General features: G+C 37.1%; 1 protein-coding gene and 3 pseudogenes across 1 annotated transcript; 2 read left to right on the top strand and 2 right to left on the bottom strand.

Moving 5' to 3' along the window:
- Positions 1-2,047: 2,047 nt before the first annotated feature.
- On the bottom strand, positions 2,048-4,683 carry LOC125467852 (annotated as a pseudogene).
- A 1,773-nt stretch (positions 4,684-6,456) lies between these two features.
- Positions 6,457-10,827, top strand: LOC103961907 (annotated as a pseudogene).
- A 1,376-nt stretch (positions 10,828-12,203) lies between these two features.
- On the top strand, positions 12,204-17,929 carry LOC125468157 (annotated as a pseudogene).
- Positions 17,930-18,571: 642 nt separating this feature from the next.
- On the bottom strand, positions 18,572-26,102 carry LOC103961882 (nodulin homeobox). Its single transcript, XM_048572806.1, has 18 exons — positions 25,921-26,102; positions 24,956-25,007; positions 24,467-24,595; positions 24,211-24,369; positions 23,489-23,572; positions 23,284-23,412; positions 22,830-23,048; positions 22,279-22,410; positions 22,044-22,139; positions 21,773-21,934; positions 21,168-21,459; positions 20,946-21,071; positions 20,793-20,862; positions 20,467-20,530; positions 20,316-20,381; positions 19,539-20,036; positions 19,393-19,427; positions 18,572-19,261 (listed from the first exon to the last, which is right to left on the bottom strand). Exons 2-18 carry the CDS (start codon positions 24,995-24,997, stop codon positions 18,730-18,732), a joined length of 2,835 nt encoding a protein of 944 aa, XP_048428763.1. The 5' UTR covers positions 24,998-25,007; positions 25,921-26,102; the 3' UTR covers positions 18,572-18,729.
- Positions 26,103-26,955: the final 853 nt, after the last annotated feature.

Below are 26,955 nucleotides of genomic sequence, written 5' to 3'. Positions count from 1 at the left end.
ACCAGTGACATCGTGTCATCCTCTCTGCTTTGACATCACTTGTAATAACAACTTTGCTTGTATTCTGAGTTAGATATATGCTTCCGTACATGTCATGCATTATTATTATCATTTATTTGACGTTGAATATTATTAAATTATTTTGGTAAGGTTTGCATTTGAATATTATATTGCGTAATTCACGCGAAATTTATATGCATGTTTGACATGTTCTCGACATAATGCATTCATTAAATGGTTTGCGTCACCCTCGGGTGTCCGACTAGCACGTGGCCATCCCGATGTCCCCTGGACATGGGGATCGAGACGTGTCAAGCTGAATTTCAGGTTTTAAGAATGTCATTGTTGTTGTTTCTTGTTTGCAGTTTGAAGCAATTTTGAATCCTCCAACAACTTCTCATTCCTTCTTTTATTTCAAGATCTTTACCGAATCGACCCGAATTACCAAAATTATTCGATTTTTACCAAAATTTCGAGAAACCGGGTTCAGTTTGGCAACTGAACTAAACAAGTTTGGAAATTGAAAACCTATACCAAAACCAAACCATAATTTTTGGTTTCCCGAAATTGGTAAAACCGAAATAATTTTTGGTAATTCGGGTTGGTTCGATAACGAGATATTGAAAAAAAAAAAAAAAAAAAAAGGAATGAGAAATTTCTGGAGGATTCTAATTGCTTCAAACTGCAAACAAGAAACAACAACAATGAATTCTTAAACCTGAAATTCAACTCGTTCCCTGATAACTTATCCCAAATTAAACCCTAAAATTCAATCCTCATTTTAAAATTAAAACCCTAATTCCCATTCACAAATCTTTAAACCCTGAATTCATGCCAATGCCTTAGTAATTTATCCCAAATTAAAAACCTAAATTCTAAAATTCATCCCATTCACAATCAAAATCCTTAATTTCACAATTTCACAATTTCACAATTTCATAATTCGTATTTAGACTTACTTTCAAGAGAGAGACGAGCATGACGAAAGGGTGGTGGTTGCCCATTGTTTAGAACGAGAGGGAGAGAGACAACCGACAAACTAATGGTGGTGGTTGAGTTTGAGATTGTGAAAGGAAAGAGAGGTCCGGGTTCAAGATTTGGGTTCAAGCTTGCGAAGAGGAGATAGGTCTGAGTTCAAGATTTTCGCAATTACGGTTCGAATGAGGGCGAGGTGTGGGGTGTGGTTGGTGGTCACTATGGTCTAGTTTGGTGTGGCCGAAGTTATGACACCGGAGAAGAAAGTGTAGGGAGGTCGAGGGAAAGGGTGTCGAAGTCAAGAGAAGGGCTAAGATACTGAGGTGAGATTGAGAGAGAGAGAGTTGAGTTTAAAACGAACAATTAAGATCCAATCTCACAAAATCCAACGACTAGTATTACTTCAACTAAATATTAAATTATATTAAAACCTATTTCCGTTTAGTTCGATTTTACCGAACAAACCCTTAATGGAAACCAAATACCATACCAAAACTTGCGACAAGTTTCGATTTCAGTTACCAAACGGTTTGGAATTATCGGGTTCGGTTTTATTCGGGTCGTGTTCAGTTTTTTAGGTTAGCCTATCACTAAAAAAAGTGGTGAAGAATTTTAAAATTTATTGAATGTAGATGTAAATATATCTTCTGCCTCATACAAATGGTTTGTTGAAAACATAGACAATTTAAATAAAGATCCCATTAAGCCTGCTATACAATACAATAATATATATATATATGTATATATATATATTCACATGTATAAACGTTTCAGTCACATTAAACATTGCATGGTCCTATTGGGTTTTATAACATGGTTGGCTTTCCAATCCAAAACCCTAATGTGCACATTAACTGCCACATACATGCGTCCGTGCGTGCACCCACCAAAATACAAGGAATTTCACACAACATTTTGGAATTTACTTTGAATTTCTTTGAGGAAAGCTTGGCTTAAAACCGACCCCAGTGACATTTTGGGATTCATACAACCGATTAATTAGGATGGAGATAATTGAAGTGTATAAGACTTGAATCCACGTCTAAGGTACAATTATAATAGCTTACAGTAACCAATAGACTAGGATGCCCTCGCTCGCCTTCTGTAGCCTCGCTATGAACATACTACCCACACCTGCAAGTAGATAGCCTTGTCAATACAGGCTGAGGGCACCATATACAAGCAAACTAGTAGTAATATGTACTATAAAAGCAACCAACTCAAATGATGTATGCTTTTATTTAGGGTTTAGGACACTCCTTAAAGACCTTTTAAGTTCCAACCCGAAAGCAACTCAGCTTATTAGGACACTCCAGATTATGAAGGCAACTCACCCCCTACAAAAAAAATCTTCAAATGCAGTATGATATGTCGGCTAGATTGAATCTACTAATCAATTGTCACAGTAATGCCAGAAATTGATAAAGAGCTGCAAAAAATCAGGATTCTGAATCATATCGTATTCACTGACATGCAAATATAGCTTGGTGGTGCTGTACAAGTGTATTAAATTATAAATACAATACTTGTTAAATATGAAAATCCGCTGGGGAGAAGAGTACTGTATGAACACCATGGTTCAGGAAAAGTGAAAGGAATTACTCTCTGGATGACATGGAAGAAGAAGAGCCTAGAAACAAAGAATCTTCACAAAACGAAAAAACACACTTCATTCCACCCCATTCCACTGCCAAAACAAAAAACCACCTTAGTTTTTCCTCCAAAACAATTAGGGCAAACCGCTAAGTTACCTTCAGTAGAGAAGGTAGCTTCACAGCATGAAGAAAACCTGCAAGTCCTACAAATCCAGCATCATAGGCTCCTAAAAAAACTGAGGGGCTTACAAAGTATTTTATTCTTCATTTATTGTAAGTACAGCACAGTCTAACAACGGGAAAATCAAATAAGCACTCATTCATGACCTGTAGCTCTTTATATACTATTTGAAAGAGAGAATTTTAAGTTTATTGAACATGTTTTTCTTACAGAGTTGAAACAATAAACAAGTAACGTTGTAACAGCATACCACTCTTTAGATAAGAACGTACTCAGACATGTTAAAATAGATTTATTCATCCCCAGTGACAAACGATAAAAGAAATGACTCTTCATTACATAGACCATCAATAGCCATGAGCTATGTGTGTGTTTGTGCGCATTTGTTTCTTTTGGTATGAATGGATACCTTTGATCTGAATAGACGAAACAAAAAGGTTTTTTTCACTCCTCTCTTAAATAGTTAAACACCAATAGAAGCAAGACTAATGTTCAAAGCATTTTTCCATACCAACAAAAGCCAAGCTGGTGTTCTAATATGATAGAATATACAATTAAAGCAGCTAGGCAGCGGAGAAGTGAAAGACCAACCAACGAATTTATATTTTCAGCCACTGGCAACCAAGTGAATCTGCTCCAGCAAAATATGAATGGAGATCACACACCCTGGATACGAACATTTCCATGATACACACTCACAATTTGAGGTACTTGGTGGAGATATCTGGTCACAAATCTGTCCAAGAACTTCTTCTCCGTTGGTAGGAACACGGTACTCAACTCAGGTTTTCAATATTTACCAATCCCTTCAACCGCAAAAACTTTTACAACCTTACATCTTGGGATAATTCTCTTCTCCAAACTAAAACTCATGACCACCGGGTACTTGGTAATCATTCTTAGCGGCCATCCCATCTTGTTCAATAACAATTCCATTACTTGCGCTATTTTCTTCTCCGACTTAGTCATACACTGCAGGAACTGCCTGAAAGCAGTGAGAACATCATCCTCAGACCAACCCCACCTCTTATAAGCTTCTGAATTACGATTCCATATGGACTTACTATTACTACTACACAACGCTTTTATTGCCATCACAGACATTGATTTTTCCAGATTAAAGCCCATTTGCTTAACCTCATCCACAACTCTGCCAACATCCTCAGGCTTTCGTAATAAACAGGTAGGAAATGAGTTAGCAACAGAGAAATACGTGATTGGGGCATACCTAATTCTCTCAAAATTTCAATATTTGGTGCCACATTCTTCGAATGCCCTTCCAAGAAAATCTGCGAACCGCCCTTCAAAAAGGCAACGAAGTTCTTCTCAGAAATGATACTCCTAAGGAAATTATAAGTGGGTGTAATCCGCTTCTCCAAGCTCATAGCCAAAATCTGTGGATTATGTGCGAGAGTTTTTGCAAGGGCCTCCCTTGAAACTCCAATCGACCTGAAAAATTCAAGCTTTGGCAAAAGGGTTTTCTCCGGATTGGAGTAAAGAAGTTGTGGGCAGGACCTGACCACCTTCGAGATCTGGGTTGCAGAGAATCCATGGTTTCTGAGGAAGGACAGAAAGGAGTCTGCAATTTTGGGGGATCGCAACTCGACCCACTTAGATGCTGAAATCGCACCTTCTGGGGACAGCCCACATGAGTTTATGAGGTAATTGACTGTGAAACTGTGGTGGGTTTCTGGGATTTTTGAGGTCAACTGTCTGCAGAGTATCTGAATATGAAGAAGGAAGTGTGAGGGTTTTACATATTTGGAAGCAAATGTAGAAGAAAATGTTGAAAACCCTAATCGAAGGTTCTTGAAATTGCAGACCGGAATCATGGTCGACGTCGACGGTGAATAACTTACACTGTAGAATTCAAAACCCTAGCGGTTTTTGGCATTTGAAAACTTTCCTTTATTTCGAACCTTTTCTGTTACTTACAACATGAACTATTTTGGCTACTTGCAACCTAAACCTTTTTATTTTTTTGGTTATTTAGGCTATCTCTAACCCAAAGCTAAATCACAAAATTTAGCCTCGTATTTTTGCACTATTCACTTATATGACACACCATGATCGAAATTAGGGTGTGCTAGCTGTCACATCTTAAGTTTAGTCGGGGTGTGTCAGTTTGGTATCAAAGCACTAGATAAGATAAGGTGCAAGACGAAATAAGTGTGAATTCACAACCAGAGCATAAGTAGCCTAAGTGTAGTCCAACAAGACGAATACTAATTATACAACACCAAAGGTAATCCTACAATAGTGATAATCTATCAAAGCTATCGTGGATTCCTCGCAAGCCATCAAAAAACACTCCTAACTAGAACCTGGAATGGCGCAAAACAAAAAGTGTGAGTGGGCTTTTGTTTTTTTTGCTAGATGGATGAGCTCTAGATTCAGCCGTACAGGTCACGTTAAGTGACTTCGGCTGACATATCATTTGCATTGATTTTTATCACCTGGCTTACATATTTTTACACTGAGATATTCGACATGGCATATATGTGGATTTTGCTATTCTGAGCATGGTTTTGATATACAGATGTATTCTATTTCTGGGAAATTATACAAGTTTTACGGCGAGTGGTTACTATCTTTGATAATTGAAATGGTTTTGAAAGCTCACACCTTGATTTCGGTCGGGGTTGTGTCATATACGTATGAGATTGGACACTTATAATTTCCAACTTTAATTTTATAATTTGTTAAATTTTTTGTATTTCTTTTTTTTTTCTAATAATTTTAGAAATAATTTTTGTATAATCTAGCTTGTTTTATTTTATGAACATTTTGATGTAAAAAAAATTCAAATTCCCAAGAGAAGAAATTCTTTTATTGATTAGTGAACAAATGGATGTGTATTATAGAGTTTTGGATAATGGATCTGATTTGGATTAATTAATAATATTATTTTGACCGTTGGATTTACATTTGAGCGGTTGTATATTTTTTATTACCGTTAAAATTGATTAAATTGAATTTGAACCTTCGGATAAAAATTGTTGGAAACTAATGTAGTTTGGCGTGCCACACTAGATCAAAACCTGAGTGCACGCCACCATTAGATGGCAATGACTTTATAATCTGGGTTGTAGAAACAAGGCATTTCATGCTCGCCTTCACCTAATCATTGAGGTCCAACACTCTTCTTGTGTGGGGCCCGCATGGTCTACGTGCCCGGCACCTAATCATTCAAGTTAGAATGTCATGCTGATAATGTGTTATAAATAATAAAAGAGTGAGATTTTTTGTTAACTTTGTTTATTTTCTTTACTAGTATCAGTTTAATTAAATGAGGTTAAAAGAGGAGAGTGAAGGAAACCAGTATTATTACTTTCTTCTTTTCTTCTTTTTGATTTGAACATATGATACAAATCTTCATCCGTCATAAAACCAAACTTCTGCTATGCAAGTCATGTAAATTTTATTTATTTATTTATTATTTGGTCAAACTATAAATTTGTTAGAATAAAAAGTCGACGATATTCGAACCCACGCCGTGACATAAAGACAATACTTATCTTCATCACCGTGGTAGAGGGTCACTTGTTGTAAGCCATATAACTTTGACTTGTATTCTCCATCAGCCGTACTTGACTGCTCACTTTAGTTTGGCCATTCGCAACATCTTTACAACATATCATTATGGATTATATTTTGCCAATTTTCAAAAGTTTGGGACCAAACTGTTAGAAGAACAAAACAACGATGGTTCAAAGTGTAATTAACTCGAACTTGTTCATTGGTGGTATATGTGAAATGGTGCAAACATTTTAAAAGAGGGGTACGTTTGCAATAAGTTAGAGCCGGTGGCAAATCCACCAAATTTTCAAATTAAAAACGCAGGTTAGTAGGGTTTATAGAGGGTTTAAGGTTCAAAATGAAGAAATACATTCCAATCTCTCTCTCAAATTCGTCATGGAAAGAACGGCATCGAGTACGAACCCACATTCACAGCAAACGACGACGAACGATGAAGAATCCGAAGAGCTCCAAGACTGGAGCGATTGGAATGCAGAACCAGAAGACGAAGACGAAGAAGAAGAAGAGGGCTCAGACTTCCTGTGCTTGTTCTGCGACTCCAGGTACAGTTCCTACGACCACCTCTTCGACCACTGCACTTCGACCCACCGTTTTGACTTTCGCGCCGTTCGGAAAGCGCTGTGTCTGAATTTCTACGACTCCTTCAAGCTCATTAACTTCGTTCTCTCTCAGGTCAGTCACTAAGCTGACAGACAGACAAAGGGAATGAAAAAAATTAAAATTTTTTGAGCTAGAATGTAGTAATGGGACTGGATTACCGTTGTTTGTGGAGTTCTTTCGCTTTCGGTTTTGATTTGTTTGAGTAAGAGAAGTTTGAAGAATTTGATTTTATCGGGTAGTATCTTTGGTGACAATGCTAAGAAGTCCAAAATTAAAGTTTGTTTCTTTATCTAATGTGAAGTTAAATCCACTGTTTTGATTAGTGTTAGGATACTAATGAGAAATGGGTTAAAAAGAGCAATCTTCCAGTCCTTGTGCTCTGCATAACATGAAATGACCAAAATGGGCTAAATGACTGAAAGCGATTTTAGAGAAATACATTTTCTCTAAAGCACTTTTATTCATTTAAACCACTTCCCAAATGAGCCCGTAGTTGGCTGAATTTGTTTTAATGTTTGAATGGCATTTTTAATCTTTTAAAAAGTTTACTCATTTTGACTTCGTTTGTTGGTATTCATTGTGTTTTATATTATTATTATTTTTTTTTTAAGGTCGTTAGGAATTTTCGAATTTGAATGTTAATGTGCAGAGCAAAGTGTTTCCTTTTCGTATCTTCAGCTGATTCCATTTGTTTCCAGGTTGCGGAAAACAGATGTTGGAGTTGTGGGCAAACTTGTCAGTCCAACCAGATCTACAGAATCATTTGCATGAAACAACTGATTTCAAAGATGTTACACCTGAATGGGATAGTGATGAGTATCTAAACCGTTCTTGCAAGACGATTCGGTCTTGTATAGCTTTGGTGAGATGAAGAAGGTGAGATGTCTATGCTGCAGCAGTTGACAAGGATGAACTTATTAGTGATTTGAGGCAGTTTGAAGAGATCTGTATTGATCATGATATTCATGTACCAAAGATCGCTATTGATTATGATACCTCTAATGAAAGTGGGAAAAATGTTGCTTCATCATTCAATGGCTTCTCGAACAATGCAAGTTCTCCTGGAAAGGTGACCATCAATGGTTTGGATTCAGGAGAACATGTTGGGTCAGCTGATAGAAAGAAAAAAGAAGAGATTTTAAGAGCTTATATTCCATATCATGGTTCAAAGGATATCAAGAACGTTAATGATGATTACTTTGGCGCTTACAGTTCATTTGGCATTCACAGAGAGATGCTTAGTGATAAGGTATTAAGTTAATCTATATGTCCTGGTAGAAGAAAGTTTGAAATGAAAAACCTGTTTCTGTTGGTATTGTAGTTTGATTTAGACTCTTAGTTGTCATTATGCAGGCAAGAATGGATGCTTACAGACAAACTATTTTAAGGAATCCATCTCTCTTCAAGAGTGCAATAGTGATGGATGTAGGTTGCGGCACAGATATACTTAGGTGAGACTTAGTTGCTTTCTTATGGATGTAACAATTAGTTGATTCTTTCTGATTCTGCACTTCATTATGGATCTAATCTTGGTGCAAATGCAATGCAAACCAGTGATGTCATGAAAACATTCCTGTATCCATGTTGTAACATTTCTAGTGGTTTTAATTCAAAACTGTTATTATCGGGAAATTGCTCACTTTCGAGAGTAGGTTTGTGTATTCACAGAAAGTGTGAATAATTTCATCCTGATTCTAATTGGACCTCCATGGGAATGATAACAACAAAGAGGGGTGATTTTTGTTGGAATGTACTTATTAGATGGAAAATTAGAGCCTTTCCCTTGTAATGGGTAGACACATCTTTGTATTGTTAAATACTCAATGTCTGTGCTCGGGTAGAAAATTATGGTTTTATCTAGAATTCATTTAAAACCAAAAACAAACTTTGCATGGGATTTGTTCCTTACGGCTGGTTTTGTCAAAGGGGCGGTTTTTCTCTGTACTTCTTTGTTTTTGTTGAGATTACTATGCTTTATTGGTTGACTGTCTTACCCATGAATCTTGTTAAATACAAGATTGCTTGTTGCATTTGAATAGTTGTAAGGACTGGAAACTTAGATGTCTCTGATATGATCAGTTGAAGATGTCTCTAGAAAAAACATTAACATGGAATAATAACTTCTTGGATCTCCTTTAGCCATATTTGAATAGTGAGGGAAAGAAAAAGTAGAAAGAGTAAAAACCTTTGAATAGGAAAACATTTGAGGCCCTGCCATTAACATTTGGGAGTGTGACTTTGCAGGACACTGCTTTGTATGGTTTGACTTTGCAGAGCCTTGTATTGGGTTCTCTCTAGAAATGTGTACAAATACTATAGTTTAAATTTAAATACTTAAGATTGCAGAGTACGTTAAACAATGCTATACGGGTTGTTAACTTGTTACTACTTTCATATTTTATCTATCAATTCAACATTGATTTGTGCAAGCCATTTACTAGTTTTCATGTGTATTTTTCATGACATGTGATCAAGAAAATACAACGTTTGTCAAATAGCCAATCTGCAGATGTTAATTTTAGGCAATGACTATCTAAAGTGTAATCATTGTCATTATTCTCTATGTTCCATTACTTAACTACAAACATTGCTCCTCTTAACTTAATCATTTCCCCATAATAGTCTCTTTGCAGCCCAAAACGGGTGCTTCAAAGGTGATTGCAATTGAAGCAAGTGAGAAAATGGCTTCCGTGGCAACTTGGGTAAAATTTCCTAGTTCTCTTAAAAGCATTTCATGTCCTGGGACTCCTGACACAGCTTGTTGTTAGTACTTAGTTGGGTTTGCTAATGACAATTTACAGATTGGGAAAGATAATGGTCTTTTGCGGAGTAAGAGTCTTGGTGATATTACTAACCATAGCACCAGGGTAGTTGAAGTGGTTTAAGGTATGGTTAAGGAGCTTGATAAATCTATACTAATCGAATTTGAACCTCATAGCGTTGATGTATTACTGAGTGAATGGATAGGGTACTGCCTACTTTATGAGGCAATGCTCAGTTCAGTGCTTTATGCACGGGATCGGTGGTTAAAACCTGGAGGTGCCATGCTTCCTGATGCAACAACTATTGTGAGTTGTCACTCTAGCCTCTATCTCTTCAGTTCTTCACATACGTCTCCATATGTTGTTCTTAGGGTTACTTTGTTCTTTTGTTTTTTCGATTCAAATTTTCCCTTTTTTTCTTAGTTTGTTGCAGGATTTGGAAAAGGAGCTACCGGTCTTCCATTTTGGGAAAATGTGTATGGTTTCAACATGTCTTCTGTTGGCAATGAACTTGTTGAAGGTGCAGCCCAAATCCCTATTGGATGATCATGGTTTAGTAACCAATGCTGCTGTTCTCCAGGTTGGTGTTGTGCAAGTATTAAATTTTGTGATATGTGTGCATATCACAATGTATCAGGTCTTCAATTGGTTTTGGACTATATGTGCAGACCAGTGACTCTAATTTGGTCGGCAATGATTTTCTTTGATTTTGTTTCACAGAGCTTTAACTTGGTGACAATGAAGTCGGATGAAGTCGATTTTACTGCAAGTGTTGAGTTGGAACCAAACTTCAACAGTCCAGCTAGCAGCTTAACTGATGTGGAATCTGAAACAACCTGGTGTTTTGGAGTTGTGTTGTGGTTTGAGACTGGTTTTACCAGCAGGTTCTGCAAAGAAGTGCTGACTGTTCTATCAACATCCTCGTATACTCCCAAAACGCACTGGCAACAAACGATTTTGACATTCAAGGGAACCAATTGCTGTGACATCAGGAAAATCTAATGTTGACGGATCAGCAGCAGTTGGTACTGAAGCTTGTCCAGCTGCAAGAATTCTTCTTTGAATAAGCATTGCTCGTGCTTCCCATCATCGTGACATTGACATTTCCTTAGAAACTACTGGAGTTGATCCTCATGGTCAGAAACGTAATTGGCCTGTTCAAATTTTAATCTAGGTTAGTTTGATGATCAAATTTTGGGACCCTGATTGTCCGTACTTCTCTCAACACTGCGATTTCCTGATAAACTGTTGGAGTTGATCCTGATTGTCGAAAATGCAATTTGGCCTCAGTCGACATTGGTATAATGATCCAGGCCTAAGATCGGCTCACTTAAAGCAATTTAGTTTTGCATTGCCATGTTGTTTCACTCTAATTTTTGTTCTGAAGATTTTTCTAGTTTGTATTATTTCCTTGCGGAGTCTGTTCAGTAGTGTAAAGCACACAACCAGTTACGTCTTACCAATTGAGCTCCTCTGAATGGCTATTGGCTAAGTTTTCATTTATTTCATCCGAAATCAAGCATTCGGTGTTGAAATTGTCATCCACAAGACTTGCAATTACCTAAATTTCAACAACTAGCAAACGATAAGCCTAAATTGCAATTGTTGAAACAATGTGGACCAAAATGAAACTCCACCCAAACTGCATTAACTACTTTACTTTGCATATAGGATTTTATCGCAGTGATGGAAAATAATTATGTCTATGCATTTAACTATGTTTTCAATTCTCTTTTCTCTAACAACTAACTTTTTCATTCATTAAAATTATCGCTCTACCAAAAAAAAAAATTTACTTATTCTTTACCAATTTTTTTTTTTTAACTCTCCATGTTAAATTTAAAAATATTTGCTATGATCTTTTTAATTTAGGGGTCGAAGTAGAATTTTAGTTTATTTTAAGGGCAATTTTGGAGAATTGTACAGATAGTTTATCCACAAGAGGTCCCACCTTTTAGACACCGCAAGATTCTCAATCAAGTCATTGTCAAACCGATCCACACAATCTAAAAAAGTAAGCCAATCCGACGGTCAGAATTGACTCACCACAAATTTTTCCTCAACAGCGCACTAACAGAAAAATATCTAGTGGGCACTCCCGCTAGGTCTCTCTCATAGTACTGACTCAACTATCAATATCATCAGATCAAGTGATCTGGGACTTCTAAATTTTATTCAACGGTAAAAAATTATCACAGTTTTTAAGGGTCAAAACAGATGGGTCATTAGATGAAATTTGGAATACCCGAATTACTTGATTCAAAAGATTCGAATTGGATTTCTGATCCACTTTGTGGGGATTTTAAGGATTTCCACATCTTAATCATTCATCATATACCGTGTAGTCATAAATTATTTATCTTTTTAATTTAAAATTAAACATAAATTTTATCTAACGAAAATTAACCGTACAATATACGATGAACGAATAAGATTGAGAGATCCTTAAGAACCTCTTCCGGACCCACATCGCAGCATAACACGTGGCAGTTTATACGTGGGCCCCAATCATCTCCCCAATACTTTTCATCTTCAAAACTACGTATGAGACCAGGTACTTTTCTCTCTCTAATCTAACCAGGTACTTTCTCCCTCTAGATTTTTATTTAATTTTTGGCTTAATTTGGGTTATTTAATTTTGGGTTTATTTGGATAATTTTTTTGGGGGGGTTATTTTGGATTGGTGTAGGTGGGAATTGCAGGCGAAGATCTGATGTACTTGCTGGTGGATCTCAACTACACACAAGATCATGATGGCCCTTGAACAAACAGGTTCGATTTTACAATTTTTTTAGTGGGAAATTCGATTGAACTTTTGATTTTTTTTAAGAAATTTGATCTCACAGTTACTGCTTCAATTCTCATTGTGAACTTTGTGCTTGTCGAATTGAATTTTGATGGAGAATTATGGTATAATTAATTTGTGTTTCTGGTGGGCTTTAAATCTTTTTTGTGTTTTTGGAGTGTCTGGGAGCAGTTTGGTTGGTGTTGTATGATTTAATTTAGGTTGACTGGATGCAATTGGGGTAAAGTAGAAGTCTTTTGATAATGGGGTATGGTGTTCTGGGCTGTTGGGGGTGTTTAGAATTGTAGCCTCTGAATTTATAGGGGGATGAATGTCGTAGCATATTGTCGCCGTGATATTTCTAGTTTTGAATTGAGATGCCAATGCTGATCGGTTTGTTTTAAATTCAGACAGCAATGAAACTTTCATCTTGCCCTCTTTTTTGTTGACAACCATGCAAGTGACAGATTCACTGCCCTGACCGTTGGCCTAACCCACATCTTCTTCATCTTATCTAAACATAGAAAATGATCGGGAAAAAACTTTTAGGGGTAGGTTCCTTCAATTTTAGTTGTAATTGTACAATTCAGTTGCTATGTGTAAGTCCAATGGGGGGAGAATTTTTTTGTGATCAAGGTTCCATCGCAGTTGTACTTTCTTTGAGAGAAACCCACCAATTAATTTTTTGGTATTTTAGTGTATTAGATTTTCTTATGAAATAATGAGGTTTAGTATAACCGATGACAACATAGTGGCTTGGAAATTCATTGACCCCTTGAAGCTTGTGTACTAATAATTGAAAAAAGAAGACAAATAGAAATGAGTGCAATTGATGCTGAAACTATTTTTCTTTGTGTTATTCATTTTTTTCAATTAGGACATACCCTTTGCCGGTCTCTGTAGCAACCCAGCTCTTCCCTCGACCCAATTCCTTCTGTGGCAGTGTACCTGGCCAGAAATTCTATACTGAGTGTAGGCGTAAATAGCAAATAATAAAGAGCAAAAAAGAAAAAGCTAGGTATCCTGAGAGATGAAGTTCTCCTTTCTCTTTCCTGCCTCTGTTATTCTTGTCTGTTTTTTAGACATTGAAAGTTGATTTCACAAAACCTAGTTGTTCTCCTCCGCACTGCAACTTATGTTGCTTGCTTTCGTCTCATTTGTTTAGGATATTAGTAAAAGTTGTTCTTTCAGTTTAGCAGCTTTACATGTTACAATTTGATCGAAATTTAAATATTTGACCTTTGAAGAGGACTCTGAACCCAGTAGAGTAGGTTTCTCCTCATTCTGAAAGATTGGACCTTGTGTTCTTGGATGTTGATGATGGTTGGTGGCCAATTAACCATTTGCATCTTAAACCTCTTTTTCTTGGAGTTGTACATTGTTTCTACTAAAGTACACAAAAAATGTGATCTGTAAAGTTATAGTTGCTTTAATTTGGTTGCAATACTGCATGTTGTTCTGCAAACACTTTAAACTCTTGTCTATTCTTTGTTGTTTGATCTGTGGTGGTTTATGCCAGTTATCCATTGACATGGGTTTGTGTTTCGTCTCATTTTCTTTCTTTCCTGTTGCAGAAGATATGGAAAGGACCTGCGAGGCTTCCCTAAAATGCCTCCACAAGGGATTCCCGTACAACCTCAAGTGTAATGGGAATCCCATTGAAGGATTTCCAGAGCTTAAAGATGAAACTAGTAATCATCCAGTTGGGGATGTTCCTGAATCAGACTGTCCATTGGGCAGCGAATTTCTTGAACCTCCAACTGGATGTTACAACAAACCTACCTACCATCATGATTTTGGATACTGGTCAACTTTCCATAATGACTCTCAAAGGTGCAACAGTACCAGATGAATGCTTTTGAGAGCCAGTTTTATCCCTTTCCCATGGAAAATCGATTTCATTATGTTCCATTCAATATGTTTGCTCAAAGTTACCCAAATGACTTCCAGTTCCAAGACTTTCAGTATTTTGTGGTAATAGACTTTGAGGCTACCTGCGATAAGGATAGAAATCCCCATCCTCAAGAGATAATCGAGTTTCCATCTGTGATAGTGAGTAGCATGACAGGCCAACTGGAAGCATGTTTTCAGACTTATGTGAGACCAACATGCAACCAACTCTTGAGTGATTTCTGTAAGGATCTGACAGGAATCCAGCAAATTCAGGTTTGTCCTGAACTGAGCCTGCCTTATTTATCCATAGGAACAAAATACTGTGTAGACTTCTTAGAGGCTGTATTCAGTGACATTATCCTAATTATCTGACATGATACGTTCAGGTGAACACATCTTACGGGTCCATCATATGTTTTACATCAATGTTATATTTGCAACTGTTAAAGATAGGAATGTTGGTTGAGTAATTTGTGGATTTTTATTGGTTCAATTAGCATTGTCAACTGTAAAGTTGTCAATAATAGTAAATATTTTATTTTTTGCTTAATATGCACCTTCGTTGGGGTAGGTACTTTCATAAGCTATAATCCTGGTCCTGCTCTTTATACATCTTACATGCTATTGGCACAGCATGACTTTGCTATTTAGTATAGTTCAATTCTGGAAGAATTTGGATGATTATAAACTGCTGATACTTTGAATCCTATGGTCACTGTGAAGATAAATTTTATACAATCAGCTTGGATTGAATTAGGTCAAACATTATATAAGTGGTGGACTATGTAATTCATGAATCATAGAATATATAGTAGTTCTCATTGTGGCTGCATGGAAGATTTTGCGACCATGCTTGTATCTTAAAGCTTCAATGTACTTGCCCACATGTGTCTATAGATACAGCATAAAAGGTAGATTGAGTTCGCAATTGATGCTATAGCACTGTTCTACAAAATGAGTTTTTTTAACAACCAAGCACACTTAAAATCTATCACTCGGTATTAAAGTGGTTTTCTACCCAAAAAGCTGGATAGACGGCTCTAAGAAGTATTCTATCTTTCTTCTCCCTGATTTTCGTCTCAAGCTGAAGATTTCTTTTCTTTTCACTATAACAAGACATGTACGGTTAGCTGCATTTTCTGTTACCATTGGGATTACTCTTCTAGGTTGGGGGCCTTTGGTAGGTGACTGTACTATAGTACTATAATCTAATTCACTATATAGAAGGTTATTCTTTTATCGGGACATGGTTAATTAATCTTTGGCTAAGGGACATTGTTTATCCCTTGCTTGGGTGGACCTAAATGTTCTCTATTTTTTTACCCTCTGATGCTTATGTTAGAAAGTGGATTTGGTGATGACCTGGATGTGATTTGGAATAGTTCTTAAGTGTTACAGTGGTTGGAGAAAAGTGAATTCCTTGTTAGACCATTCTGACATTTTTATATGATACTATACAGCATATGGTAATTCTGGATTGTGTTTGTGTGCCATTAAGACCTGTGGTAGTAAAGCACATTTTGTCATTTTCATGATCAAGGTTGCTTGGGTGTCCATTTATAAAACAGTAATAGATAAATGATTTCATGTTGTTAATTTTGAAGATTTGTTATGTTTCTCCCTTTCAAAGACTGCTAAGCATTTTGTGGCTTTGATTCGGAAAGTGAGTTTTATATGAAACTATGGCCGTGTTAATTGGATTGGAACGGATAAGTCACTATTTTCAAGGCATGCTGAAAGAAGAAATGTAAGGTTTGTGGCCAACTTGGGGGTAGGAGAAAGATTACTCAAGAAGAAATGTTATCATTTCCAATCCTCCCCAGGATTAGAAGGGAGAAGTTTGTTGGTGCGAAAGGCTGGCTTGATACAAGCCAAGATGGGTGGGAAGAGAGTCCCGCATCCAAGAAGGACAACAATAATCTAAGGTTTAAATTTAGGTGTTCCACTTCTAATTGCACCGAGGCCTTTTGAGATAAAACCCACACTTGAGGTCCATTGGGCTTGATATCAGCCAAGGGATTGGGCCTAGGTGGTTAAGGTGGGGACAATATCAATGCATGGCCGTAATTATCCGCTACCTTCAAATACATCTAAAGGGTTCTCCATTCCATACCAATTCTCTATACCAAACGAGGCCTTTATATTTTAATTTGTTTTTCTTGTTGTAATGGCATGTTTTGTGGGTACTTATTTAGAATCATCTAAGTCTCCAGAGCTCACCACATTCTTAGAGTACTGTATGTGATGGAAGGGAATTTGCAACTTTATTTCGTAAAATTGTGTTATTAGTGTTTCTCTTCTTCCTTTACTATGATCCTCAAAATTTACTGATGATGAATATGGGTATTGGGTATTGGCAGGTGGATAGAGGAGTTACCTTAAGCGAGGCCCTCCTAAGGCATGACAAATGGCTTGAGAAGAAGGGAATAAAAAACACCAACTTTGCTGTTGTGACATGGTCAAACTGGGACTGTCGGGTCATGTTGGAATCCGAATGTCGATTCAAGAAAATTCGAAAGCCTCCGTATTTTAACCGGTAAGAAATGCAGATAAAAGAAACTATTGTTCAACTCCAATGTAGTGAATATAAGAATACGTTTTAAATAATTTTTATTATGAGTTTAATATGTACGGAAAACACATCAGAATATGGTCTCATGTTTGCGTGTTGATTTTCTCTTGATAGATGGATCAACTTAAAGGTCCCTTTCTGTGAGGTTTTCGGTGGTGCTAGGTGCAACTTGAAGGACGCAGTTCAAATGGCAGGCTTGGCATGGCAGGGTCGTCCTCACTGTGGCCTGGATGATGCCAAAAACACCGCTCGCCTACTTTCTCTTCTCATGTGCAGGGGTTTCAAATTTGCAATCACAAACTCACTGGTCTGGCAGACTGCTGACCGTCCTATGACAATGAAGCAATCCCCCGAGCACATGTCACCACCACACCACCCTCTAAAACTGAAGGAGATGGGTGTTCCCGTATTCCATTATCATCACCCATTATGCTTCTGTGGGGTGAAGAGCAGCAGAGGTATGGTCCGCAAGCCAGGGCCAAAGCAAGGGAGCTTCTTCTTTGGCTGCGGAAACTGGACCGCCACCAGAGGCTCCCGTTGCCATTACTTCGAGTGGGCTTCTGCATAATCGAAAGTAAGAAAGAAATTCCTGATCTTTCGAGATCTTATCCTATGTGCTTTTTCAAAAAATTCTTCTGTATTAAAAAAAAAAAAAAAAAAAAAAAAAGACTGAAAAGGGGTAAAAAAGAGAAAGGACGGAAGTAGGGATTGTCTTTGTGCGGAAGTGAAATATGGCGCATTTAGTCGGCTCAAATTGCTTAAACTTATGCTTGTGCCAAATATTTAAGTACTCTAAAAAGGGAGATAGCTTGAACCTGTAAAGCTGACTTTGGTGTTGACAGACAGGAGAGCTATTTGGGAGTGAATTTGGGTAGTGATTTTAGGTGGTGATATTGCTTGTGCATGCATGCCTGAGAGGTCAAAAGGGCATTGCCAAATTATCTTAAATAAACTTATGAAATAGGGGACACTTTGGGTTTTCTGATGCAAATTTCTAATGGGAATCTCAGTAGAGTTGATGTCCCAGTTTGCTTGCTTGTTCTTATTTCGTTGCGGTTTTCGATTGCTCGATGTTCGGTTGGCATGGCTGTGTGTGTTGTGAAACCAAATCATCCCCAGGCAACAAACAAACGCATATTTAATTTGCACAAAGGACCATTCTTTATGTTTTGCAAGTCTGTTTGGATAACGGATTTTATAATTTTAAGGGAATTGAAGTTAAGTAGCAAGGAATGGTCCATAAAAAGTTAGATAAAGGGGATTAGGATTTGGGAAAGCCCTTCTAGAGCATTACATAGTTATGCGAAAGATTTGTAAATGACTCTTTCAAATAGTGGGGTTTGCAAATTTCTCGCGCGTGCCTTTGCAATAATGTACACGGAGGGAGTTTCTAATCCCCGCTATCTGCGTTTTGTAGCATATTTCTTACTAACTTGGCTTAAATCTCATGAGACTTGTAAGGGAAATTTTATTTAAACCCGTGTAGAGATAAAAATCACTGGAATTTATTTCAACTGCTCGAACGGAAGGGGAGTTGTATACCCTTGTTCGAACGGTTCAGATGTTCAGACGTTGCTCAACAAGCTTGTCATGCTCTAATTAATTCTTCGTTGTGAAATACATCCCCCGTTATCAAGATTCAAGACATTTTGGTTTATTTCTAAACTATTGAGTTTGAAGCGTTTATTTCTAAATTAAAACTTTTTCAAAGCTAGAAAATTTCGAAATCTAATTACAAGAAGGTACGATAACATGTTTGCAGTTAAGAGAGGGGACTTCTAGTTCTACTGAGGCCGAGGGGATTTAACCTTTCACTTGCACATAACTCATTGAGGACGATATAAGAAGGTCATGTTCGAATCCCACAACACTCTCATCACGCCAATCTTTGTCTCTGCCTCCTCAAATGAAACGCCGGTGGCCATAGACGGGTGCGGAAGCCTCGTTGATCTTCTAGCTTTAAGGTCTTTAACATCCACGACATACGCCCTCACCTCTTCCAAGTTCCTACCGTACCATTGGCCGCGCACCTGAAACACCTTTCCTATTCCGATCTGCTCTCCATTCGCACCTACCAGCACAACAGAGTCACCTTGCTTGCACTGTGCAAAATCTGCAGAACTGCCAACTGTTTCTGCCACGTTATTCTCGGCTACCTCTCCAATACCAGGTCTCAACATGATTTGAGGATCTCTCCTCGCATTTTGTTGGGTGGAAGCATCTCCACCAGGACTATCGGGGGAGACATTGGACCTTTGTCCTCGCCCAGCTTGCCTTTCTGGCAAAGCATTGTCAGCCTCTGGTGTCGCACGAACATCCTTAGCTGTGCGGGCTAGCCTGGCTTTTCGATTGTTTAACCTGCGGACACAAAACAATGATTGTTTTCATAACGAGCAAACCCATCAAAATATTAACAGCATTAGGATACTAAAAGTAGTTTTAAGCAATGCCGTGGGGAAAACAAATTCATCAAAATGAGGATGGCTTACCAATTTTTTAGCTGTGCGCATGTAACCTCGGAACCCTGGATAACACAATAGTACATTTCTTCGTCACATGAAGTTTGGTATTGTTGTTGATATATAGTGAATAAATACATCATACGTTATTTATAAAGTTTGAAGTATCGACTTACATGAAAACTTAATTTCTCAGCCCATGATTGTACTGAGGCTGCATTTCGCTGCATATCAGGTTCATCCAATAGGGCTCTCTCAACAAGTTCCACCTGCATATCATTCATTATTGTTCGTTTCCGTTTTCTCCGCTGCTTTTCCTCAGACGGAAGAGTTTCAACCTTTTCATCGTCTGGGGTTCCCCCATATCCACTTTCCTTCACGTGTGCACTCGACTTTGGAAATTCACTGTTTTCCATCTGATCAACAGCATTTTTTCCTCTTGTTGAGCTTGTGTCTGAACCACTCGTTTCAACATTATGAGCTTCTCTTTCATACACCCTAAAACGTCCAGATGCATTCCCGGATAAACCTTTGTCTTCCTTGACATCAACTTGGTCCGCATCTTGAAAATCAGAATTCTCAGACATTTCCTCTAGGTTAGCACTTCTGTTATTAAGATTAGAAGGTTGTTTACTCAATAATGGCGGCGAGCATCCTCCAGTACTCTGAGCCTCCTACCAGGAATCAAACTTTACTTTCAGGTCACTATGTTGAGAAATAACTACATCACTGTTAGCAAACTCCACTGGCCAATATATTTCTCTTAAAATATTGAATAAAGCATGTAACAGTGACTATTAATGCCTATTTTAAAGATAATAATCCGTTTGTCTCCCCAGTGCTACGTGTCTCTTGTTAAATTTTAATTGTGCTCGTGGAGCATACTGAAGTAAAAATTGAAGAATGTGGCCACACAATGCAAGTATAACTACCAGCATTTTCAGGCCACCTACCTGATGATCACTGATGTTGAGTTTAGCGAATTTATCTCTATACATTGACTCCTCGTGTTTCTTTGCCTGCCAGCATCATTGTTTGGAAACATTCAAACATATGTAAGGGGTAAAGCGAATAGGAACAATTTCTAGAAAATAAAAGTTTTACCTGAACTCGGGTTTCTTCAGATTCAGCCGAAGTGATTAACGATTGTAATTGCTTAGAGAAAACCCTAACATGTAAGTATGAATAAAAATAAGCGATACTACATAACTAGTGTACTGAATTATAAAAGTGATAGATAAAGCATATACTAATCTCTATTTAATCATTGTAACATCTATCAAGTAGATTCCAGGTAAAGCCCATTATACAACTACAAGACCATTGCCAGCACTGTGTGCGAAGACGATCTTAACAGGGTGAGGTCAAATTCTAGCATTAATAATGGATTAAAAGGCTACGAAAATGAAACACGGTTGAGAGTAAATCACCTTAGGAGCTGTACGTCCTCCTCATTCAAAAAATTGGGAATTAATGATTCGGCATGACTTAGCAACGAACCTACACACAGAATTTACTTGTAAGGAAGGGATTTACTTCTGCAATTATGTTTTACAGAAAGATTATTCAGGGATCATTATTACGTAGATTTCTGCAAATAGTTGCAGCTTTAGGAGTATCAGAAGCAAGGGAAAATCCGGGCAATGTGTTCAATAAATCCATTTGCAAGTACTCCAGAAATTTGTTAACAAAGTGGTTCCTCTCCTGTTCTGTAAATTAAAATAGAGAACTCCATTAGTATGACAACAAAACAATGACATGTACCAGTTGAGGTGATTATAAAGAATTACAAAATCAAGAACCACCTTCACAGACGGTGGGAATGAAACAATGGAGATTTGCAATTATTTTCACAAATAAGGCTGTTCTCTGATGTGAATAAGAAGCCTGGGTCACAATACTGGGAGTAACAGGAAATTCTAAACTTGTTGCATTTAGTTGGTCAACTGATGAGGATACATCCAAAACCCATCCAGCTGTTGCAAATGAGTCATACTCAATACTGCCATCTTCTTCCTTCAAAGGGAGTTCAGAAGAACACCAACAGGATACAAAATCTCCATGTGGGAGCAAAAATATTGCAGTGATCACTTTAGTCTGGAGGGACATACAAAAGGCATAGTAAAACAAATTTTCATTGATTAGAAGCTATTTTATACAAATGCACGATGCGAGGTTCCTCAGAAAAATACAAACGTATGATGCAAGCACACTAGATGTATCAAAATTATGCGGATAATGCAATGGTTTGTAATGACATAAGAAATTTTAGCTTCTCCAAATGTTAGAGAATACCAAAGCACAATGATGGTACAATAAGAGTGAAAAATAAATAAATAGAAGCAAAGCATTATTGTGTAAGAGGATAACAAAAGTAAACCCAGACGAGAGAGAGATGATTATAGCTTACAAAGTAATGTGTCATGTAGGATCGGAAATTTGAATCATCGGAAAATATATCGGCTAGGCGCATTGCATTGAGTTGCAAAAGCCCCACCGGGTAACTTCTATCAGGAAATGCAGCAAAAGATCTGGGGTCTTTTCCAAAAGCAGTCTTCATTACCTCAAGAACCTGCATCAAAACTACTCAATTAACAGCAAGCAGCTAGAAAATTAAAAAAATGTTCTGGCTGATCAAAACCAACATTCCTGAGAATTCATAAGATGGAACAAACACTAACCTCCAATACAACAGACTTTGCCAAATCCAAGCTTGCTGGCGAGCTGGAAACTTCATCCAGGTAAGACATACTTTCTGCTTCACTAAGGCTCAATAGCTGCAACAAGGATAGCAGTGACTGGTTTAGTTAGGATTTTGCACATGGGTATACATTCAATAATAAGCTGTCCTAGATTTTAAAGCAGAATAAAAGTCCTGAGAATATTTAAAGACCGATTTTCATAACTAAGACTCACCATTGAAAGTATTTTAGCTTTGAGCCTAGATACAGCAGCCAGAACTCTTGCAGATGTCGCAAACTGAGGCACGGCATTTAGCTTCAAGATGGCTTGAGCCAGAAACAGAACACCACCTTTTCCACATAGTTCCTGTGCAAATCCAGAAACAGACTACTTACTCAACTACAATTCCATATCATTGGGTATACAACGAAATAGCATAAAGCCCAAACCCTTAATCTTTAATAGCACCCATTCAAGACTGTCGTCTATGGAATTCCTGATATATTCTAATACTCTTCAACATTATCTCATTATTGCAATACTGAATTCTCCATTGCTCCCTCTTTAAGTACCGGCCCGAACTAGTCTACGTACAAGTTCAGTTAACAGAGTGTCTGGTATCATCTTCTCAGGAATCGTCTGCTTTCAGTTTTGACCAGACTCACCTGTTTTCACTTGTTTTTCTTTCCCCCTTATACTACAAACTTACAGACAACAGAATCAAGATTGTTCCAGCGAAACATTTTTCTCCAAACTTTAAGAACAGAGAGATCTTGTTTAGAAACCTTATTCCTGAGTAATCGTTCCCGAAACAACTTTTGTTGGCACAGCAATTGAAGAAACTGTAAAGAGGCTTCGCATTGCTGGCACAAAAAGTGAACTATTTGCTCACTAGTCAAACTTGATTTTGTACAGAAATCATCCTGTTGAGCTGACAGCTTGATCTTAAGAAACTTCATGGAAACACAAACTGCTCCAAAAGCTGCATCCATAAACACATCAACCTGTAGCAGACAAATTTTACAATCAGCAAGATCAATCTGTAGCACAAGAAGAACTGGAAAAATACATATGAAGACCACAACTACTACCACTACAACAAAAAACACAAACACAGAAGACTGCAGAATAATCCCATGACCATGAAATATATGGCTATAAGAAGAGCTTATAAAATTTCCAATTAAACACCGTTTCTATGAATAGATGCTTGAAAGAATCACTTAGGGCTAATGTTACCTTAGGATGTGCAAGCAATACTTGAACAAGATCTTGCCATTGCGAAGATATACAAACGGTTAGTAAATGTAGACTGCATGCAACCAGTGCAGATTGCATCAGGGGTGCCATACCAAAATTATGATTTTTCTGCATCAAGAAAGCAAGTCTCAGTAGAGATAAAGGGAAAGGGTATTAAATCTTAAAAGTAAGGATTAGGGAGAACCTGTTCATAACCACCAAAAACAATTAGTATATAAAACACCAGGTCAAGCAGCTGCTCTGACACTTTTACATCATCTAGCAGAACCTGAAACCATGAATGATATTGTTGTCTCATTGTCATATCTTATTTTCAGAAGAGTTTTCAAACTGTTCGAAAGATAGAAATGAAGTAATCAGACTTCAAACAAAATTTCATTAATAAGACTGGAATGAGAGAATGAAAGTTTATGCAACTACCCAGAAAACTATTAATATCACATTTGTGTGCCTCCATTAAGAAAAAGGTTCCAAGTGCTTCAAACATTAAAGTTCATCAGTTCTGGAAACATTTATGGAGTTACATTATAATTTATAACTACAGCATACCCTATTACTCGAAATGACAAGTACATTTTTGTTTTAATTAAAGTCAGAGAAGCTACTGGCAATCCTTTATATGAGGACATTAAATTACCCTGCCCTTACACTAACTTACAAAGATAATCATCAGCCACGACATTGCATATAGAAAAGAGTGAAGATGTCAACTTTGCTTATAGACAAGAGTGAAGATGTCTTATTGAATATTCACCTAATGCTACAGATTATACGAAGTTTCACATCACTACATCAGAATTGAATAAGCATGCTACACAATTCTTTTATGCGTCCAACGTAAAAAAGGAAATGCAAACAATAAAACAGAAAGAGAATAAATCTTGGATCAAAAGTACTACAATCAACCTGTTCAAGTTTGGCATGTCGAGGTGCTAAATCACACAAGGAGTGCAAAAGCCTGATACCACATGATAGGTATTTGAACAGAGCTTCATCTCTGTCAGATGACATAAGCACCGCAATAAGGTGCAGCGGAAGAAAGCCCGCAAGCTTTTCCACATCAATCTGAAAAATAACAACATTTTAGAAATGACACATCTATAGAAAGGTCAGGATACAAAGGCATGGTATGAAAATACTAACAGTGGTGATAATTTCTGACCTTTTTTGAAATTGATCCTTTTTCAGTAACATACTGAATAGTAAAACTTTCAGAGTCCCTCGGTAATTTATTAAGTTCCTGAGAGTTAATCCCATGTAACTCCTTCACTGCTGAAACTAAGTCAATAACCTGTCCATGCAAAGAAAATAATACTTATTCATGCAAACAGACTGAATTTGGAAAGAACAGACTAATTGGTTGCCTAATTAACAAATTCGTGTCCTCTCCTTTTCCAGGCTATCCTTGCTTCTTAACTCTAGTGGTCTATTAGAAATCTCAAGATTCTTCCATCTTGCTTAGGGTTTGATAAAAAAACTAAAAAAATCCATTAGAACTATTCGATAAATAATAGGCCACTTGGATTACAAATCCAGGGCATATAAGACAATGTGAATATCTGGATCCCTAATGAACAGATAACTACAAAAAGAAAATAAATAAATAGATAAATTATTCACACAGTCAACTATTAGTAGTTGAGAACCTTACTTGTGTAGCACTACATGACGCTTCTTCCTTAGCATGTCTCATTCTACAAAACCTATGCACAATAAGGAAAAAAAAGGAAATATAAGAACATTCATGCTCACTTGAGTGAAATTTTACCGATGCAACCTCCAAGAATCCGTCAGATTAAGCTTGTGAATGTGTTTGAATGCACATAAACATACCACACAATATATTTGGCGTAACCAAGATTTGGGCAGGATTTTAAGCTAACTTTTTGCTTAACTCAACGGAGAGCATTGCTAAAATTTTGGAACAATATAAGTTGTTATCATACATTTCAGAGGTTGCAAACCTAATTCAAGACTTTAAGGAATACTCAACAGTACGAGTAAATTTTATTAATAAACAAAAAAAGATACACCTAGTCAAGGGGGACATAGATGCCTTATGGCTGTTACCCCTCAAAATGCATATCTATACATAAAAAACAACCGAAACAATAAAAAGATAACTAACTCACGAACAAAACAGCAAAATATCAATATAACAAACAAAAGCGCAATGTTATACAATGTAAAACTATTTAAATGCTGCCCTCCTCATCTTCAAAGCATCAAAAGCATCAATCACCAAATCCGTATCAATTCCATCAGCAAATTCTTTTCCAATATAGAGAATCACACCACCACACTAACCTAGTGATCAAATGCAGAGTTATTAGGATTCACGAACTTAGCATGTTAACTTTGAAATACGACTAAATTATTAACTAACATAAGACCAAATCGAAATCCATAATTTCTAATTCCAAGTTAAATAATATGCACTCCTACAATAGTTCCCAAGTCCTAACCCTAAAATTTAATTTCACACTAAAACACCCCAATTTCAAATTTGATTTTTCGAAATTAATTATGATATCAAAATCTTCAAATTAAGGAATATTAAAACCTAATTCTTACATCAGAATGAATAAAAACAAAGACTTAAGAAAAAATAGATACCTGGGTGCATCTGCAGCGTGTTGTCGACCTGGGGAGTGGCTCCGTGCTGCTGCTTCCGACTGGCTGGAAGAGGTCGGCGGTGGCTGTCTGGCTGTTGAGCGAGTGCGCCGGTGGCTGACAGGCTGAGAAGCGGTGAAACGTAGTAGAAGATGAACTGGAAAGTTGTAGTCGCTGAATTCTGAGCGTAGAAACTAGAAAGAGACTAGGCGGGCGCAGTGGTCTCTATCACTAATTTTTTTATTTTTTTTTATTTTTTTATTTTATTGGGTTAATATTACCTATATTTAATATTTTATTTAGCCCAAACAAAATGGGCTGGGCCTGATGGGGGACAGTAACCTTTGGATTCTCTTATCTCGACAGACGAGATTAGAGTAGCCACATGACAAAGATTTCCTGAAAAAGTAGTCATCTACAACCACTACAGAGCACTTGACCATTATTTTTTGAAATTGATCATTTTCGATTCCCTTTCTCGGAATCCACAAAATCAGAAAATTTGGACCATTAAAATTTGATTCAAAGATTAAAGTTAGTAAAACTTTTAAAATGAGCCTTTGTTTGTAGTCGTTGGATCAAATTTCAATAGGCCGAATCCTCTTATTTGGTGGATTAGGAGGAAGAGATCCAAAGAGGATCCCTTTCCATTATTTTTATACGACACTTTTATTAAAATAAAGATATGTACCACAAACAGTCTTTAAAATTGACAGACAACATTAAGATGGACTATGAAATTAAAAATTAAAAAATGTAGTTCTAGAAATAAGTGTCTCAAGTCAATGTGGTCTTTCTGTCACAATTCTATCAAAAATTATGTTATGCGATGATGTGGCACATAAATAAGTTGCACAAATCTAACTAAATTAGAAATAAGTTTAATAATTCAATAACAAATTAAAAATGTTGTAAACCCAAAAACTCAGTCACGCAATCACCTTCAATCCCAACGCACACTCCTTTACCTCCATCTATGGTAGCCTCTGTCATCTCTTCTCTGAAAAACAAATTCTGAAGACACCCATCTTTACACTC

The sequence above is a fragment of a genome, unplaced genomic scaffold, assembly GCF_019419815.1.
Source record: "Pyrus x bretschneideri cultivar Hongxiangsu unplaced genomic scaffold, Pyrus_bretschneideri_v1 Contig62, whole genome shotgun sequence".
Classification (NCBI taxonomy): Eukaryota; Viridiplantae; Streptophyta; class Magnoliopsida; order Rosales; family Rosaceae; genus Pyrus; species Pyrus x bretschneideri.
The sequence above is the reverse complement of the archived record's forward strand: the minus strand, read 5'-3'. Positions and strand labels throughout refer to the sequence as shown.